The sequence below is a fragment of the Trichechus manatus genome, unplaced genomic scaffold (assembly GCF_000243295.1).
Source record: "Trichechus manatus latirostris isolate Lorelei unplaced genomic scaffold, TriManLat1.0 scaffold00016, whole genome shotgun sequence".
Taxonomy (NCBI): Eukaryota; Metazoa; Chordata; class Mammalia; order Sirenia; family Trichechidae; genus Trichechus; species Trichechus manatus.
In genome coordinates this window covers 22496360-22514819 of record NW_004443952.1, presented here as the reverse complement: position 1 = coordinate 22514819, position 18460 = coordinate 22496360, and the positions used below count along the sequence as shown (strand labels likewise).

At 44.6% G+C, this 18460-nt stretch overlaps 1 protein-coding gene across 2 annotated transcripts in view; it reads right to left on the bottom strand.

Annotated features, from left to right (window-relative positions):
- TBC1D2 (TBC1 domain family member 2) overlaps positions 1-18213 on the bottom strand; it is a 68633-nt gene extending 50420 nt beyond the window's left edge. Inside the window, exons 1-3 of one of the 2 annotated variants that reach the window (XM_004372232.2) lie at positions 17182-18213; positions 14340-14481; positions 6764-6911 (exon numbers count right to left, since the gene is read on the bottom strand). In XM_004372232.2, coding sequence (XP_004372289.1) covers positions 6764-6911; positions 14340-14481; positions 17182-17547 — 656 coding nt within the window. In that variant the 5' untranslated portion in view covers positions 17548-18213. The remainder of the gene's footprint in view (positions 1-6763; positions 6912-14339; positions 14482-17181) is intronic. The other variant, XM_004372233.2, reaches the window with a different exon arrangement.
- Between the last annotated feature and the right edge of the window lie 247 nt (positions 18214-18460).

Genomic DNA, 18460 nt, shown 5'->3' with positions numbered 1-18460 from the left:
AAATGGTGTGTCTTTGGCTATGTGTATTTTCACCAAAAAAAAAGGTTGAGAAGTTAGAGGGTTGATATGTTGTGGGCCATCCCTGAGGCCAACTCTTCAGATGTAGATTAGACTGGACTATGGGACATAAAGTGATACTCGTGAGGAGTGTGCTTCTAAGCTCAAGTAGATACATGAGACTAAATGGTCTATCCAGAGGTGAGATGAGAAGGCAAAGAGGGTTAGGAGCTGGTTGAAAGGACACGGGAAATCGGGTGGAAAGGAGGAGTGTGCTGTCACAGCATAGGGAGAGCAACTAGGGTCACAAAGCAATGTGTGTATAAATTTTTGTACAAGAAACTGACTTGAACTGTAAACTTTCACTTAAAGCACAATAAAATAAATAATTTTTTAAGGTTAATAATGTTTAATTAGGGATGAAAAAATACGGTAGAACTAAAAGAACGGGTAAAAATAAAACAATACAGGAGGAGGGTGTCTGAATTTCAGATCTTTTAATGTCCGTATGTTGTTCAAGAGGAAAGCTGAGATATCAACTTAATGTTAAGCACGCAGGGTAAAAAAAAAAAAAAGAAAATTAATCTCTTTTTTTGGTTTCTCTTATTCTGTTGGTCCCCAACCTCCATTTTTGATCCCTTGCATTTTATTTGTTAAAAAACTAGATGATTTTGATTTGTCCTGTAGAATTCCCCTCAGTCTGGATTTTGCTGATTGCATCCCCAGGGGATCATTTAACATGTCCCTTTGCCCAGTAGGAGCTCTGGTGGTGCAGTGGTTAAGTGCTATGGCTGCTAACCAAAAGGCCGCAGCAGTTCAAATGTACCAGTTGCTCCTTGGAAACCCTTTGGGGCAGTTCTACTCTCACCTATAGGGTCGCTAGGAGTCACAATTGACAGCAACAGGTTTGGGTTTTTTTTTGTTTATTTTTTTTCCCCTGTGTTTTCTGTCCAGATGCTTGATCAGACTCGGGTTCAAGTTTTTCACAAGGTAACTTCAGCAGGAGGCACAGAATGTCTGTTTTGTTGTTAACAGCTGTTAATAATCACCGCCTAGATCTATTGCTTCATTAGGGGTGGATGAGTGGGTTTTTTTTTCTTTTTCCTTTTAACAGTTTTGTTGAGGTATAACTGACATACAATAAATTGTACCTATTTAATATATACAATTTAATAAGCTTGGACATATGTATCCACCCATGAAGTCATCACAGTTAACGTAATGAACATATGCATCACCTCCAAGACTTTCCTTGTGCTTCTTTGTACTCCTTTCCTCCTGGCCTTCCCCTCCCCTTCCCACGCCCAGACAACCACTGATCTTCTTTTTGCTTCTATAGGTTCATTTGCATTTTCTAGAGTTTTATATAAATGGAATCATACAATACGTATTCTTTTTTTATGTCTTCTTTCACTTAGCATGATTATTCTGAGATTAGGGTAAAATTTTTAGAATAATTGAATAAACAGAAATAGACTATATGACTCCTAAAACAGTATAGTTGAAAAAAATGGAGAAAAGTAACTTAATTCAAAAAGAAGTCAGGAAAGGAGAAGAAAAGACACATAGAAAAAGCAGGACATAAAGAAACTACAATGAGATGGAAAAATATTTCCAAATATACCAATAATCAGTATAAATGTAAATGGATAAAACTTGGCAGTTAAAAGCAGGGATTCTCAGACTCCCATGTAACCTTTGGCAGGCTCCTTTCCTTCTCAGCGTCTCTTACCCGACAGCTGAACCAACCCTGTGTTCCTGGGATAAATCCCACTTGTCATGGTGGCCAGCAAAGGGCCTTTTTATATGTTGCTGGATTCAGTTTGCTACTATTTGTTGAGGATTTCTGTGTCTATATTTATAAGAGATATTGGTTTGTAATTTTCTTTTTTTGTGATGCCTTTGTCTGGTTTGGTATCAAGGTGATACTGACCTCATAGAATAGGCTGGGGACTGTTCCCGCCTCTTTTTTTTTTTGAAGAATGTGTGAAGAATTGCTATTAATTCTTTAAATGTCTGGTATAATTCACCAGTAAAGCCATCTGGTTCTGGGTTTTTCTTTGGGAATAGTTTTTTGATTACTAATTCAATTTCTTTATTTGTTATAGGTCTATTCATATTTTCTATTTTTTCTTGCAGCAGCTTTGGTAGTTTGAGTCTTTCTAGAAATTTGTTGCATTTCATCTAAGTTTTTTAATTTGTTGGCATATACTTGTTCATAGTATTCCCTTATTTCTAATTTGAGTCTTCTTTCTTTTTTCTTAGTCTAGCTAAATGTTTGTCAAATTTGTTGATCTTTTCGAAGAACCAATTTTTTTTTCTTTTTAGTAAATTTCTTTAATTTTTTTTTTATTTGTACTTCAGGTGAAGGCTTACAGAACAAATAGTTTCTCATGAAACAGTAGTACACATATTGTTTTATGACATTGGTTAACAACCCCACATGTCAACCCTCTCCCTTCTTGACCCTTTTTTTTTTGTGTGTGAAAATATACATAGCCAAAGGTACACCATTTCAAAAATTTCTACATGAACAGTTCAGTGACATCGACTATGCTCAAAGAACCAACATTTGATCAGAAACTTATTTTTAAAATGAAATCTAGCTCTTTGGTCCAGTTGGGTCCAGAAGAGGAATTGAATGAAACTGTACTTTCATGGATAGGGCAGTTGACTGACAGAGTGAAAAATTAATCAGTTAAATTAGGAGCTGAGAAGAGATTAGAACTCAATACTCCCAATACTTCACCTTGAATTTTGGTCTCCTACTCCTTCTAATCTGTCCTATTATAAGGAGCCCCTGACTCCTTAGCTAGCTACTTCCCTTTTCTAGTTATTCCTTTTCTCATCTGAAAACAAAAGGGTGGTGGTCTTATTAAAAAGAATAGTGATGACCACGATAGGCACTACTATTTACTGAGCATTACTTTGTGCTGGGTGCTGTGCTGAGCCTTGGTACATGGATCATCTCATTTAATTCTCACAAATGACAGCTGAAGACAGACCCAGAGGCACATCCCTGTAGCCAGAGGCATTGGTTTGGTGGGGTGACCATCTCTGCTGCCCTTCCCCTTGCCAAGGAACTCCAGCCTCCCAGCATTCCTAGGGCTCATAACAGTCATCCCCCAGGGTGTGAGAAGGCATAGAACCCAACTGTAGGGCAGCAAAGGGCCAGTAAGCCTGAGCACACATCTTCTCTGGGGATGGGGAGCATACCAGCTTCTAATAACAGCCCAGGTAGCCACTATCCAGCTAAACCACTGTGCCTGGAAGGAATTTCATAAATTTATCGACCTTGCTTGGAGCTGTTTCTAGACCATTTTCTGTGTAGGTTTAGCTCCAGGTCTAAAAGGCTCATGAACTGGCCAGCATGGAGGGGTCATAAAGACTTTTTCTGGAAAGATAACCTTGAGCAAACCACTTAGCCTCTCTGAGCCTCAGTTTCCTCATCTGAAAAATGGGGATGATGATTATAACCACTGACTGGGCCCTTCCACGGGGCTGGACTCTAAGCTAAACACTCTACATGCATATAACACACTTAATTCTCATTTAATGGCCCAATGATGTAAGTACTATTATCGCCTCCTTTTGACAGAGAGGGGAACTGATATCAGAGAGGATAAAAAACCTTGCCCAAAGCCTCAGAGCTAATAAGTTGTGGGCTGAGCATCAAACCTGGATGTCTGACTCCATGGTCTGAGAACTTGACCACTAATGATACTACTTCACAGGTGTGTTCACTCAATGAGAGTATAAATGAGCACAGTGCCCAGGAGGCTCCCTACACCCCTCCCTTGAGCATGACCCAGGCTCATGGCAGATCTAACAGCAGACCCCAAGACCAGCCAGGGTGAGGGGGTGAGGACACAACAGCAGCTCTGATCTCACCAAGTTGTTTGGGGCCCTCCGCAGACCAGGGCACTTTTCTTTCAATGTTGGCCAGCATTTTCTGTGGGTTATTACAAGTGACAGGAGGGAAGTGACTGATTCTCTGAAACTTCCTTCCTTTCTTGATCTCTGCGTTTTCTCTCTTCCACTGCCGCTATGCATGGCCTCCATCAGGCATGAATGGGCTTAATCTTGGTGAGACTGCCCCGGGCATGTGGTTGGCTGGCTGCTGGACTTCTCAGACTCCACCTCCCCACACCAGGCTGCCAGTGCATGCAGTGCTGACCACCCAGTTCCCTCCAGCAACTGCCAAGGGATCATCCCTGCAGGGTGTCCTCCCCACCCACTCACCCTGGAGGCTCAAGCTTGCCCAATATCTCCCAAGGCTCTTTTCCAGCCCAAATCTTTCTCCTAGGCTCCAGGACCCTGCATCCATCTGCCTGTGAGACAGCTCTATCTCCAGCCGGCAGCCTCAAAGGCCCCTCATGGTCATTTCCCCAAACCTGCTTCTCTCCTGTGGTAATCCTCTTAGTTACTCAAACAAATTCAAACACTGAAGACAGCAGAGGGAAATGCTGTGTGCTGAGTCACGCACAGAGCCAGGAGTCCCTGATCCAAGTCCAGTGAGCAATCTATTCTGCCTTCAAAGAGGTCCCAGTTTGTCTGAAGTCCACACAGAAAATAAGTGCCCAACGAGGATCAATACCAGGTATAGTTTAAACTCCCTAAAGTTTCATTACCCATAATTTGAATAATCTGAGAAGCTGGACTGTATGAAGAAGAATGCAGCATCAAGATTGGTAGAAGACTCATTAACAATCTGTGATATGCAGATGACACAACCTTGACTGCTGAAAGTGAAGAGGACTTCCTGATGAAGATCAAAGACTACAGCCTTCAGTATGGAACACACTTCAACATAGTATGAAGACAAAAATCCTCACAACTGAACCAATAAGCAACATCATGATAAACGGAGAAAAGATTGAAGTTGTCAAGGATTTCACTTTACTTGGGTCCACAATCAATGCCCATGAAGCAGCAGTCAAGAAATCAAACGATGTATTGCATTGGGCAAATCTGCAGCAAAAGACCTCTTTAAAGTGTTGAGAAGCAAGGATGTCAGTTTGAGGAGTAAGGTGCACCAGACCCAAGCCATGGTATTTTCAGTCACCTCATATGCATGCGAAAGCTGGACAATGAATAAGGAAGACCAAAGAAGAATTGATGCCTTTGAATTATGGTACTGGCAAAGGATATTGAATATACCATGGACTGCCAGAAGAACAAACAAATCTGTCTTGGAAGAAGTACAGCCAGAATGCTTCTTGGAAGCAAGGATGGCGAGACTTTGTCTTACGTACTTTGAACATGTTATCAGGAGGGACCAATCCCTGGAGAAGGACATCATACTTGGTAAAATGGAGGGTCCGTGAAAAAGAGGAAGACCCTCAATGAGATGGATTGACACAGTGGTTGCAACAATGGGCTCAAACATAGCAAAGATTGTGAGGATGGCACAGGACCGGGTAGTGTTTTCTTCTGTTGTACACAGGGTCGTTATGAGTTGGAACTGACTCGATGACACCTTACAACAACAACAAAGCTTCCGTTGCTTCCACTATAACAATAGCAGCAGCAGCTAATAACTTATTACATGCTTATGATTGCCAAGCACAATTCGAGAGCAGTTTGCATGCACTAACCCATTTAACCCCATGCTAACCTTATTAGGCAAGCACTGTTCTATTTACATTTACTAATAAGGTAAACGAAGCACAGAAAACTCAAACAATTTGCCAGCAGCAGCACAGCTTACAGTGGCAAAGCCAGGATATAAACTCAGGCAGTTTGGCTCCAAAGCCCAGGCTCATAACCACCAGGTTATACTGCTACTTTTTTATAAACTACTTAAAATACAGCCTGCCAGAGAGGGACCTCCTGCCACCAAGAACGAAGAGCCGGGAGCAAAGCGTGTCCTTTGGACCACGGGTCCCTGCACTTAGATGCTCCTAGACCCAGGGGAAGACTGATGCCAAGACGCATGGAGATCTTCAAGGACTCCCGGCCCACAGATGTTGAAAGGAGACAAGAACCTTCCCCCAGAGCCAATGGAGACAGAAGGCCTCCCCCTGGAGCAGGTGCCCTGAATTCGGACTTTTAGCCACCAAAACTGTGAAAGAATAAATTTCCGTTTGTTAAAACCAAAAAACTAAATAAATAAAAAAAATAAGTTGAGATATGATCAACATACAATCAACTGCATATGTTAAAAGTGAACAATTTGATGCGTCTGACATACATGGACACTTGTGAAACCATCACCGCATGACATTATGATCGCAGTTATGTATACATGGATATAGAAAATATAGAAGAAAGAGATATACCAAATTCTAAGAATGCTTGTCTAGGTGATAAGATTATGGGTAATTTTTAATTTTTTCTTTATAATTTTCTGTTCTTGTTGTTAGTTGCCATTGAGTTGATTCCAACTCATGGCGACCCCGTGTGTTCAGAGTAGAACTGCTCCATAGGGTTTTCAAGGCTGTGACCTTTCAGAAGCAGATCTCCAGGTCTGTCTTCCGAGGCACCTCTAGGTGGGTTTAAACCATCAACATTTTGACTAGTAGTACAGCACTTGTTTGTGCCATCCAGAGATCTTATACCTTTCTAGATGTTTCCAATTTCCTACAAAGAACGTCTACTATTTTTATAATTGGAACAACAAATGTAATATTCTAAAGTAATGATGTGATTAAATGAAAATACATTTCCCCACTTTCCTGTAGGAGAATCACAACAGGTCCCTGCTAAGCTCAGCAGAAGGAGCTGCTTGCAGCCAAGTCATCCCCTCAGCCCCACCTGCACTTACTGTATTTCAGTTCCTAGGTGCTTGAGGGAAATATTCTGAAGGGCAGAAGGGATGGGGGTGCCAGGATGCAAGGCAGCTGCCACACCCACCAGCCCAGTAGGCATTTTCACGGGGCACAGGAACTCCTCCAGCTCTGCCTCCTCTGGCTCTGGGGAACAAAGGAAAGGAAATCAATCCACCTGGGTTAGTGCACTTGGAAAGACTGGACAGACGGGACGCTATGGGCTCAGCTCTAACTGGAACTGGGCAGGAGCTGGTGAGCTGCAGAAGCAAGCCTTTCTTGTAGGTTAACAATAGCAAAGAGGCAAGCTTTTTTACAGAATGTTCTGTAGGCAGTTAAATGATGCATCTTGCTGATACAGCTTTCCTGGAAACCCCTTTTAAAAATATGCAGAGCTGTAGATAATTCTATATCTGAGAATCTACCCTAAAGAAGTGGTCTGACATACAGACAAAGCTTTATGTGCCAAGAGGTTCATCCTGGCATGGTTTACAATAGCCTCAAACTGGAAATAACTTAAAGATCTAAAAATCTGAGAATTGGTTAAATAAATCATGATGTCTTTATACAACAGAACCCAAGCACTAAAAACAATGTTAATAAAAATGCTGAAGAATGCCTAAGAACACAGGAAACATGCATGGAATACAGTAAGTGAAGAAAGCCAGATAAAAATTTGGGGCTATAGTATGATCTTGATGGTACAGAAAAAATCTCAAAGAAATATACTCCACTATCTTAACAGTGGAGCCTTCGTGGCACAGTGGTTAAGAGCTCAGCAGCTAACTGAAAGGTTGGCAGTTTGAATCCACCAGTCACTCCTTGGAAACTCTATAGGGCAGTTCTACTTCATCCTATAGAGTCACTATGAGTTGGAATTGACTTGATGGTAACAGGTTTTTTTTTTTAACCTTAACAGTAGGAGCCCTGGTGGTGCAGTGGTTAAGCGTCTGGCTACTAACCAAAAGGTTGGCAGTTCAAATCCACTAGCTGCTCCTTGGAACCCCTATGGGACAGTTCTACCCTGTCCTATAGGGTCACTATGAGTTGGAATTGATTTGACGGCAATGGGTATCTTAACAGTGGTTAGAGCTGCACGATGGATTACAGTGAGCAGGCCACTCTCATTATACTGTTTTTTCCAAATTTACTACAGTAAACATAGGTTAAGGAGCCCTGTTGGCAGCCGCTCTTTGGAAATCCTATGGGGCAGTTCTAGTCCGTCCTATAGGGTTGCTATGATTCGGAATCCACGTGACGGCAATGGATTTTTTGGTTTTGGTGGCACACTGGTCAAGCACGCAGCTGCTAACTGAAAGGTCAGCGGTTAGAACCCACTAGCTGCTCTGTGGGAGAAAGATGTGGCAGTCTGCTTCTGTAAAGATTGCAGCCTTAGAAACCCTATGGGGTAGCTCCACTCTGTCCTTTAGGGTCACTAAGAGTTGGAATCAACCCCACAGCAATGAGTTTGGTTTTTAAGAGGCCCCGGTGGAGCCATGGTGGCGCAGTGGTTAAGAGCGTGGCTGCTAACCAAATGGTGGATTCAGCAGTTCGAATCCACCAGCCACTCCTTGGAAACCCCATGGGACACTTCAACTCTGTCCTATAGGATCGTTATGAGTCGGAAATGACTCAATGGCAACAGGTTTTTTTTTTGGTTTGGTAGTATAGTGGTTAAGCACTCAGCTGCTAACCAAAAGGTCAGTGGCTTGAACCCACCAGCTGCTCCACAGGAGAAAGATGTGGCAATCTGCTTCCATGAGGATTTACAGCCTTGGAAACCCTATGGCACAGTTCTACTCTGTCCTTATAGGGTCACTATGAGTCAGAACAGACTCGATGGCACCTAACAACAACAATAATGAGTCAGAAGTGACTTGACAGCAACAGTTTGTTTTTTTTTTTTTTTTAAAAAAAAACACAGGTACCTTTATAAACAGAAAAGAACATTTATTCATCAAAAATAGATGTTATAAGGGGATTTTATAACACGGGGAACTGTTAAGGGTTACAATACTGAGTATCAAAAAGCAAAGCAGATGAATTCAAATTACTATTTGTATGTCCTTAGACAAATTGCTAAGCATCAATGCATCTGCTAACTTTTCTATAAAATCAGGATGACAGCATCGTCTATGATATAGGGTTGTTTTGAAGATCAAATGCGACAGTGCAAAGCACTTAAGTGTTTTGCATGGCATGTAGTAAGAGCTCAATAAATGTTAGCTATTATTCTTATGGTATACACATAGCTCTTCACAGTACTCTGTGAAGTAAACAAAGTTGGTACCATTATCTCCAATCACCATTGGGGAATACAGACAGTGGTAAAATCATTCCCTTCAGCACCCTGAGCCCTTTTATAGAAGGTCTGGAGCCAGTTCCCAGACCTCAAGATTTCTATTTCAATACTCTTGATGGTATACCATTCTTCATTTCCACCTGACAGGGCCACTGAGCAGATATCCTGTGATTAGACTCAGTTAAGGATCTAACCTACAGGCCAGATGGGTTTCAGGAAGTACTGAAAAATTATTCTTCCAGAGCAGTGCTTCTCAAAGTGTGGTCCACAAGACTATCTTTGTTCCACAATGAAACAAGAACACAAACTGGGAGTAAGCATTTAGAAATTTCCGACACAGTAATTTTGTCTACTGAACCTAAATTAAAAACTGTGCTTACGGGGGGAAAAAAAAAAAAAGCAAAGTAGAATTTCTGTGTTATTAGCTGATGTCAAATTTTTTTTTTAAACAAAGGTTAAGACCATAAACATAATGTTAACAGCAGCTGTCTCTGGGTGGTAGGATTGCGGATGATTTTTCTTTTTCTACTTTTCTATGTTTTCTAAGTGTTCTGCTTAAAAAATTATTCTTACATAGTGAGTGACTTCAAATGTCTACTGTTAAAGAAGTTTCCAAGGCTAAAGAAAACATTATTTGAGGTATAAGAGAGAAAAGGTGGAGTACTTAGAAGTTAGTTTTGAGTATTACAAAAAGCAGAAGAGAACAAGGGCCACTTATAGGATGATGTGATCTTGATTATGCAGCCCCTGAGAACTACTGTACAGCAGACCTTACCCTTACTGAGAGGGCGAAAAATTTAGGGGCGGAGGAGGAAGTTTACATTTGCACTTCATCTGCCAAAAAGTGTGGGTGCAAAACCGTTAAATATGATGGTGGGGGCCAGGGGGGCTTTTCAATCTACTTAAGCAAATAAACTTTGGCATCACTAAAACAACCAACAACAACAATACATTTAATTCCTAATAGGCTCCATCAGATCTGGCAAGCTGGCCAATACTTGGCAACACCAAGAGCCACCTTTCTGAGTACCTCCCTTCAGTTTACCCTGGCAACAAACACAGATTGAACATCCACCCTACAGCTTCCAAGTGAGGCTGGAGAAAGTGAGATGAATCAGATGCACAGGAAGCTCATAGCCTATGGAAGGGAAGATGTGCACACATCCAGACAATATGTTGGGGGGTTCTGGGAGGTAGAGAGAGACTCTTTCCAGCTCAAGTCAAGGAAGACTTCCTGGAGGAGCAGCACTGGAGCTGGACCTTGAGGGCTGGAGATGATTTGGACCAGAAAAAGGAGTAGGGAGGAGCCTCTACGAGGGTGTGTGTGTATAGGTATAGGGAACTGCAAGGGGTCCTAGCCCCAGCACTAAGGATGCAGCCAAGGTCCCAGGGGAGATGGGGATGGAAAAGTCAAATGAGGCGAGGTGGTGGCTAAGAGGTTGGATCTCACCTGGCTGGAAATGCAGAGCCCTTGGGGGTTTGAACGGGAGCTCAAGGTACTAAACCTGGTCCACTAGAAAGGGCCACACCTTGGGAGCTAGAAGACTTGAGGCCAAGGCCTGTTTCTGCTGGGAGGGCTCTGTGACCTGGTTGGAAATCACTTTTTATCCTCTGGCCTTAGGTTCCATATTTTTAAAATGAGAAGGACACTCTCCACCCTTTCTCCTTCAGAACTGGTATAAAGATTAAAGGAGATAAAGCATAAGAAAATGTTCAGAAAACAATAAAGCCCCATACTACGTATATGCATCTTTCAAAGTGGTTTCTAACCCAGACTTCAGGAGCTAATCCAGCCTGCCTGCCAACACAATTGGTCAAAATAAAGAAGATTTTCTTGTTTATCAATACTTTAACTTTCTTTATTCTCCCTCATTCAGAACAAACAAAACAATTATAGTTTGTCTAAGATTTTACTGTCTTATCAAGTATTTCCCTAACTGCCAATATCTGTTTTCCTATAACGTCCTCCTATGGCCCTAGGTCCACTCTGAGGCCACACAGAACTGTCTTGGGAGTGTCACCACTGGTTAGTTTTACAAATGAGGAAACAGCAGCTCAAGGAGCATGAGTTTCGTGACCACGGTCATATAGCTAGCAGATGGGAGAGCCATGACTCAAACGCAGTTCCTCACTTTTGCATTTTTCACTAACCATGTGGCTGATCAGAGCAGACTAAGAAGCAGAGACAGGAGGGGCTGCCCCAGGAAGGTGCAGATCCCACTACAGTGGGGTGTCCAAGGGATGGGCAGCACATGATGGAGACGCCGCGGTGGAGCTTAGCACTTCTGACAGAAAACAGAACTGATGACCCAAGGCTCTGGTTGGGAGCCCCTGGGCCCCTCTCCAGCCTCAGCATTTATCTGTGATTCTCCCTTTGCCAATTCCTAGGGGCTGCCCCATCCCTGGAAGGAAGAAGGCATCTCTTGGACAAAAAAAGACCAGAGCAGGAGGTCACTGATTCCGCAGAGGGCCTGGATGGGCAGATGGCTTGTTGCCTCTTCAGCTTGGGAAATGGCGGAGGGATTGTGAGTCTGCAGACTAGGGTTCAAATTTCAGCTCTGACATTTTCTTGCTGGTCCCCTCACCTCCGTTAGCCTGTTTCTTTTTCTGTAAAATAGGGAATAGCACTACCTCATGAGATTGTTGTGAGGATTAAACACAGTAATATATATAAAGTGTCAGAACAGTGCTAGTAATTGGTAAGCACATTTTTGTGACCATAAACACTTATAAAGTCCTTTGTGAACTGTGTCCTACTTTGCAAACATGCCATTATTATTATAAATCTACTGGTTTCCCCTTGGTCTTTCCCGGCTCTTGTGGGGACCAATGTTTAGGGAAAGGACAAAATAAAAGTGTAAATGCTTAATTAAAGGCTGTAGAGAAAGTACCATGCAGATTGCTCAAGGACAGTGACAAGAGATTTTGAACTATATGAACTGTCTGTGACTCAAAGTCAGAAAGAGGTCAGGAGGTTTCCACAGCTAGAGGAGCAGCCCCTGCTTCCTCCCAGGAAGGGTGGAGACTGGAGAGCTGGGGTAGTCTGCCAGCCTGCTCAAGACTCCAGAAATGTCTTTCTGGGTGGGCTGGGGAAGGTTCCGAGCAGGCCCTGGGTCTGGGAGGTAAAAGTTTGCAGCTGGACTAGGAAAAGCCTAACAAGCAGAAGCCTGCATCCCTGCTTCCTGAGTCTCATACCAGAATGCGCTGGTCATTATACCAGGTACCTCCCGACCCCCACTGCTCACACAGGGTAGCCCAGAATAGGTCCGGCTGTGTGTGTTGAACCAAAGCCACAGATTTAAAGAACATGGAAAAGGTTTACCACAGCAAGATGCCTGTGAAACTCTATAGTCACTCTGTTTGATAATCTGGTTCTTCAAATTTCAGTTTAAGACATGCAAGGATTCTTTATCATAAGGGTTTTTTGTTGCTTCTAGTATGAGACAGACCTCAGCAATTTTGACAACTCAGGCTGCAATTTTCTGCATGGCCAGGGTTGTCTGCTCCCTGGCAGATGGGGAAGGGTGTAGAAGTACAGAAGCAAAATACAAACCCTTTCCCCAGAGAAAGCTCTTATAAGTATAAAACACCTAAAAGGTTCCCAAATAAAGTAATGATGATGATTATTAACAACAAAAAGGAGTAGTTATTATAATAGCAATTATATATATACACACATACATATACACGTATACAATAACGATATTATCAGGGCAGTATTTTGAGCAAAGGAACCCTGGTGGCGCAGTAGTTAAGGACTCAGCTGCTAACCGAAAGGTCAGCGGTTCAAACTCAGCAGCTGCTCTGCAGGGGAAAGATGTGGCAATCTGTACCCATAAAGATTTACAGTCTTGGAAACCCTATGGTGGGTATTCTACTCTGTGTTACAGGGTTGTTATGAGTCGAAATCGACTCAACGGCAATAGGTTTGGTTTGGTTTGGTTTTTATTATTTACCACTTAGTATGTGCCTGGCATTATGTTAACGGCTTTACATGCTTTTCCTCATTTAATTAAAAATTCAGTGTATTCATTCACATGTTCACTTAACAAATACCCAATGTGCCAGGCAGGCTACCAGGTACTGGGGACACAGACACAGGTGACAAAGACATGGTCCCACCCTTAAGGCGCTAGTAGGCAGAGACTGAAGAAGACACTGGTAATCAGAGCACAGTGTGACAGGACTGTGATGAGGCCTGAACCAAGGCAACAGCAGTGAGGAGGCCTGGAGCTGATGTGAAGTCAGAGGGCAGTAATGGCCAGCACTGGTAGTTACTGGGCGAGCTAACCAAGAAGGAGCAAAGGTCAAGGGTGACTCCCAGTTGCTGAAGCAACTAGATAAGTGGTAGAGCCATTCACTGAGAGGAGTAAAACTGGGGAAGAAGAATGGTCAAGGAAGATGAACTCAGATTTGAACATGAAAACATCCAGGTTCAGAGGTCCAGGGGGCATTGGGAGAGAAGTCCTGCCCCAGCCCATTCGGCCTCCCTGTCAAGTGAGGATGAGGCATTTTGGACACTCTGCAGCTTTGTGCTGGGGCTTCATTTTCCATGCTCTTGCTGAGGCAGCTGTGGAGGGAGGTCTATCCCCATTCTAAAATCTGCCCATCATATTCCTGGCTACGCATGGAGGCAGGAGTGTGTGATCTCCCAGGCTCCTCTACATTGGAATGTTCTAAAATTTGGATCAAGCAACTTCATTTGTGGGGCACACTGGAGAGGGAGAGGATTCTGCTTCATGGGACTACCAGTGAGAAAATCGCTGATACACCCAACTCACCATGCAAAAGCATTTGTGTAAGAAGCAACAACAACTGCATTTTCTCATTAAGCTTCCTCACAGTAACCCTGCAAAGGCTTCGTTTCTTGAGACCTTCCCATAAGGATCATCATAATAGTAGCTAACATTTATTAAGCTCTGACAATGTGTTGGCATTACTCTAACCACTTTATGTGTAGGATTCATTTAATCCTCCCAATAACCCTAAGAAGTAGGTACAATTATTAACCTCATTTTACAGGGAAGGAAACTGAGGCTCAGAAAAGTTAAGCAAATTGCCTAAGATCACATAGAATTAGGGTTCAAACCCAGGCAGTTTGGTCTTAGAGCCCATATTCTTGCTCTCGATACCGTTGGTTAACTAATCCTGAGTCACATCCTGGCTCTCTGCTTCTTTAGCAGAGGGCTCCTCCCACTCACTCCCATCATTAGGGTAAAGGCTTGTCCACCAAGGGCCCTGGTGTGTGGGCAGGAGGCGAGCCTGTTGGGTACCTAGCTCGAGGTGCAGGGCAGGTGTGTTCCCAGTCAGAGAGGCGGCAGGGGCGGCAGGAGGTGCAGGCGGGCTGTTGTGGAACTCCCAGCGCTTCATCTGCAGCTGCTGCAGCCAGTACAGCATCACTTGCTTGGTGGCGGCCTAAGAAGCACAAGAGTTAGTTGCCAAGGCCCTGTGCCTGGGAAAGCAGGGCCCCTCTGGGACTGCTGGGCCCTTTCTGGGTACTGTACTGAAATGCAGGGAAGGTCATGGGAGGCTTGGTAACTCTTTTCTTCCCAGAAAAAGAGAAAAAAAATCACTGTGAGTGGATAGTTGGGTGGCCATCCTTGAGACACCATATGCTTCTTGGCCACAGAAGACAACTGAGGCTCTCATCCCCCACCGAGGTTCCTTAACCTCTCTGGGCCTCAGTTTTCTCATCTGTACTATAGTGACAATAAGACCCACTTTATAAGGTAGTTATGAGGTAAAGGAAGTACCTTTATGAGACTGAAATGAGGTAAAAGAAGTAAAGGGCCCAGTACAGTACCTGACATACAGTAGGTACTCAAACTGTGCTCACTGGATCAAGGAATTGGGAGGTACTGTGAGAGAGGGAAAGAGCTCTGGAATTCTGACCTGGGTGGGGCCCTGCTGCCATCATCATTTCCCTGTGCAATATATCTTAGCTGAGGCACTGACACCATAGATATGAATGAGGACTGGAAACCCACATGCACATGGAAGCATTATTGGCACTATGACAACAAAGTGGAACCCTCCAGGAGTGCCAGCACTCCAAACAAGTTAGTGGTTGATGCTGGTTATTAGCCTTGGATGATCCAAATACCCACTTTCATATCTATGACCTCTCTGATCCTCTAGGATGGAGGCAGGGCAGGAATGATCAGCCCCTTCTACAGATGGAGAAACTAAGGCTGTGAAGTCACCCAAGCAGGTAGCAGTGGAGCTGGTCCCAGGACCTAGATCTGTCACTTCTAGACCAGAGGTTTGTCGTAATCTATGGCCAGGAGATTTACGGCCATAAGTAGAGAAGGCATGAACTGGTTGTGGTGGGCCGCAAAGAACAGGTAGCTTGCGGGGAGGGGATGGTAAGCCTTAGATCATAGATCTAAGACCGCTCATAGATCAAGACCACATGAGACTAGCAGCAGGGTGCCGGCAACTGGGGCAAGCTCCCCCTCTCAAGAGGCCCACACATGAGGTGTGCACGCGGCTAGGGGACTCCATGAAAGATGTCTCAGCCTGTCATGGAGGTATTAAATAAGATAAAATGATGTCCACTAGTCTTCTCTTTCTAAATGCTTTCCCTGAGAGACCTCAGCCCCTTCCGTTGCTTTACCATGAACTTCATACCGACAAGCTACAGCCCAAGCCCAAATATCCCATTTTTTAAATTCATTTGACAACTCTACATTGAGCACCTATTATGTGTCAGCGACCGTGCTAGGCATTGGGAATACTGTGGTGAGCCAACATACTTGGTCCCTGTCCTCTTACAACTTAAGAGTCTACTGAGGGGGACATAAACCTGGATGTCCCATAGGCTTCTCAACCTGTTTCTTGACAATGACTGACCCAACCAGCCAGTTACCCAAGCTATCCCTAACTCCTCCCTCATATCCTACCTCCTTAACAGCACTAGCCACCTCCACTTCTCTGCTGCCCCACTGTCACTGCTCTCACTCAGCTATCATTATCTCCTCATCACCTCCTGATGGACTCCCTGACCACCAGCTTCACCTTCCCCTAATGTGTTCTCTATCCAATAGACAGACTGAGCTTTCTCAGAATTTAATCTCATGGCGCTTTCTTGCTTAAAGCCCTTTGACAACTTCCCAAAGCCTACTGGACAAAGTTCAAGTTCTTAGCCAAGATCTGTCTTTCCAGTTAAGTTATGGGGCAATTTCTCTTCACATGACAATCTGACTGTGGCTCCACCACCCTGTGTGTGCATGTGCGTTCATTCAACAAACATTTATTGAGCACTCACTAGATGCCAGGCTATATTCTAGGTGCTGGGATTCACTCAACCATTTGCAAGTACCTGCGATGTGCCAAATGCTTACATGCCTTGTTTTAAATCTCACAAGCTACCTAGATTCTGAGAGGTTAAGTAACTTGCTCAGGGTCACACAACTAATAAAGTAGCAGATAAAGAATTTGAATTCAAGCCTGCCTGATTTCAAAGCACATGGCCTTTCCACTGCTTCAATCTTTCTCATTTAAACATGATAATAAAACAAAACCTACTCCTTCCTGTTGACGGGAAAACTGGTTTAGACATGCTGTGATGAAAAATCTGGGCTGATTCGTAAAACCTAAGCACTTATTTGCCAACGCCCCACCAGCGTTTCTCAGCATTAACTCACTTTGGTCAAAATGTCAAGAAAAATGAATCAGAATCCTGGCCTCAATAGAGGATTGCAAAGCCCATATTTTGACTATATTTCAGTCCCAAGTAAGAAAGTTAAAGATAAGTGCATTGTCAGGTAGTTCCAAAAGTAAAAGGTTTGATACAGCCCACGATTCCAAGACTACAGGAACCAAGTGTGCTACAGGTTCCAAGTGTGGGCTGCACCACTCTCTAGGTGCATGACCTCTCTTTAAGACTCAGTTTCTTGATCTGTAAAATGGGTGCATCATTCCCGCCTTGCCTACTTCACTGGAGTGTTGTGGGAATCCAATAAGAAAATGGGTGTGAATGAGTTTTGGAAAGCATAAAGCTCTGGGTACATCTTGGTGATCACTGTTGGAGTCAATTTACTATGACCACACACCCGTGCCCAGCGTGTTCTGGGAACCAACCCCAGCCGAAAACGAGAAAACTTTTCCATTTACCTTGAGGGTAATAACCCGGTTGCGAGTCTTGATTTCGAAAGTCCCTTCCTCAGCGTCCGCCTTGTAGTCAAAGACCGCAGTGGAGAGGTCGATGCTGTCCAAGGGGTTGGCATCCTGCGCGGTCCGCGAATAATACAGGTGACATTTCTTCTCGTCGTAGAAGAACCAGCGGGATTTCCAGCCCCGGATGGGCCCTTTGCCGCCAAACTTACTCAAATATCCACAAAGTTTCTTGGGGGTCGCCTCAAGGGGCTGGGCGCAGCTCTCTGACACCTTGGAAGGCAACACCTCGGGGACCCTAGAAGACTCTTCGGGCCCGGGAACGGAGGAGCCAGACTCCAGGGAGTTCTCCCGAGAGTCCTCCATCCTTGCCAGTGACCGCAGAGGGACAAGAATTCCGCAGCCCTACCCGGGCAAAGTCGCCGAGACTCAGCGGGCACCTTCGAAAGTGAGATACCTGGGCAGGGGCGGAGACAGGAAGCGACGGAGGGATATCGCCGGCCCAGGTGTGCGCGACTCAAAGACCGCAAATCTAAGTTCTGGCGGTAGGTTACCTTCCTCCCGCCCACCCGTCCGTCAGTCAGCTTGGCAGTCAGGCCACGCCTTCCCGACCCGCCTCCGCGGGTTCCTCCTGAGCCAGCCTACTTCCGGCTTTTTCTTCGCCCCGAGGCGCCATCTTTACTGAGGGCAGCTGTGGTGCGTGAGCCGGCCGTGAAGTCGGAAGCATGGCGATACTGAGCTAGGTTAATCCGAGAGAGCGAGATATGGGACGAGGCCTTTGTCTCTCACTACACTGCCATGGTAACTCGCGGAATAACGGAGAAGGATGGTCCCTTCTTGCGCTTCTTGGGCCGGCTGCTTTTTCTCCTCAAGCGCATCACGCGGCCATTGGCTGAGAAGGAGGCCAGCGCGATGGCCCCACTTCTGGGTGTGCGCGGGGTTCCTGGGATCGGCCCGCCGCCTTTCCTTCCCCGTGTTATTTCAGCGCCCCAGGACTCTCAGTGAACGGCTTTCTCGTCCCGCCGGACTATGCTGCCCGGTGAGCTCTGTGAAGAATAGCGGCCCCTCGCGTGCGCCGCAGGAACCTAGTGCCACGCCTGGGCGTGGTTGGGTTTTGTAAATAAATTTTAAAAAGTACCTGGACTCTAAGTCGCTCAACTTCTTGCCTCATCCCACCACTTCCCCATAAATGTTCTCCTCTCCCTCCTGCCTAAAGTGTATCTCTCCACTTTTACCGTTCACCTTTTTACAGGTTTTACTCCGTTTTTCTCTTGCCCTT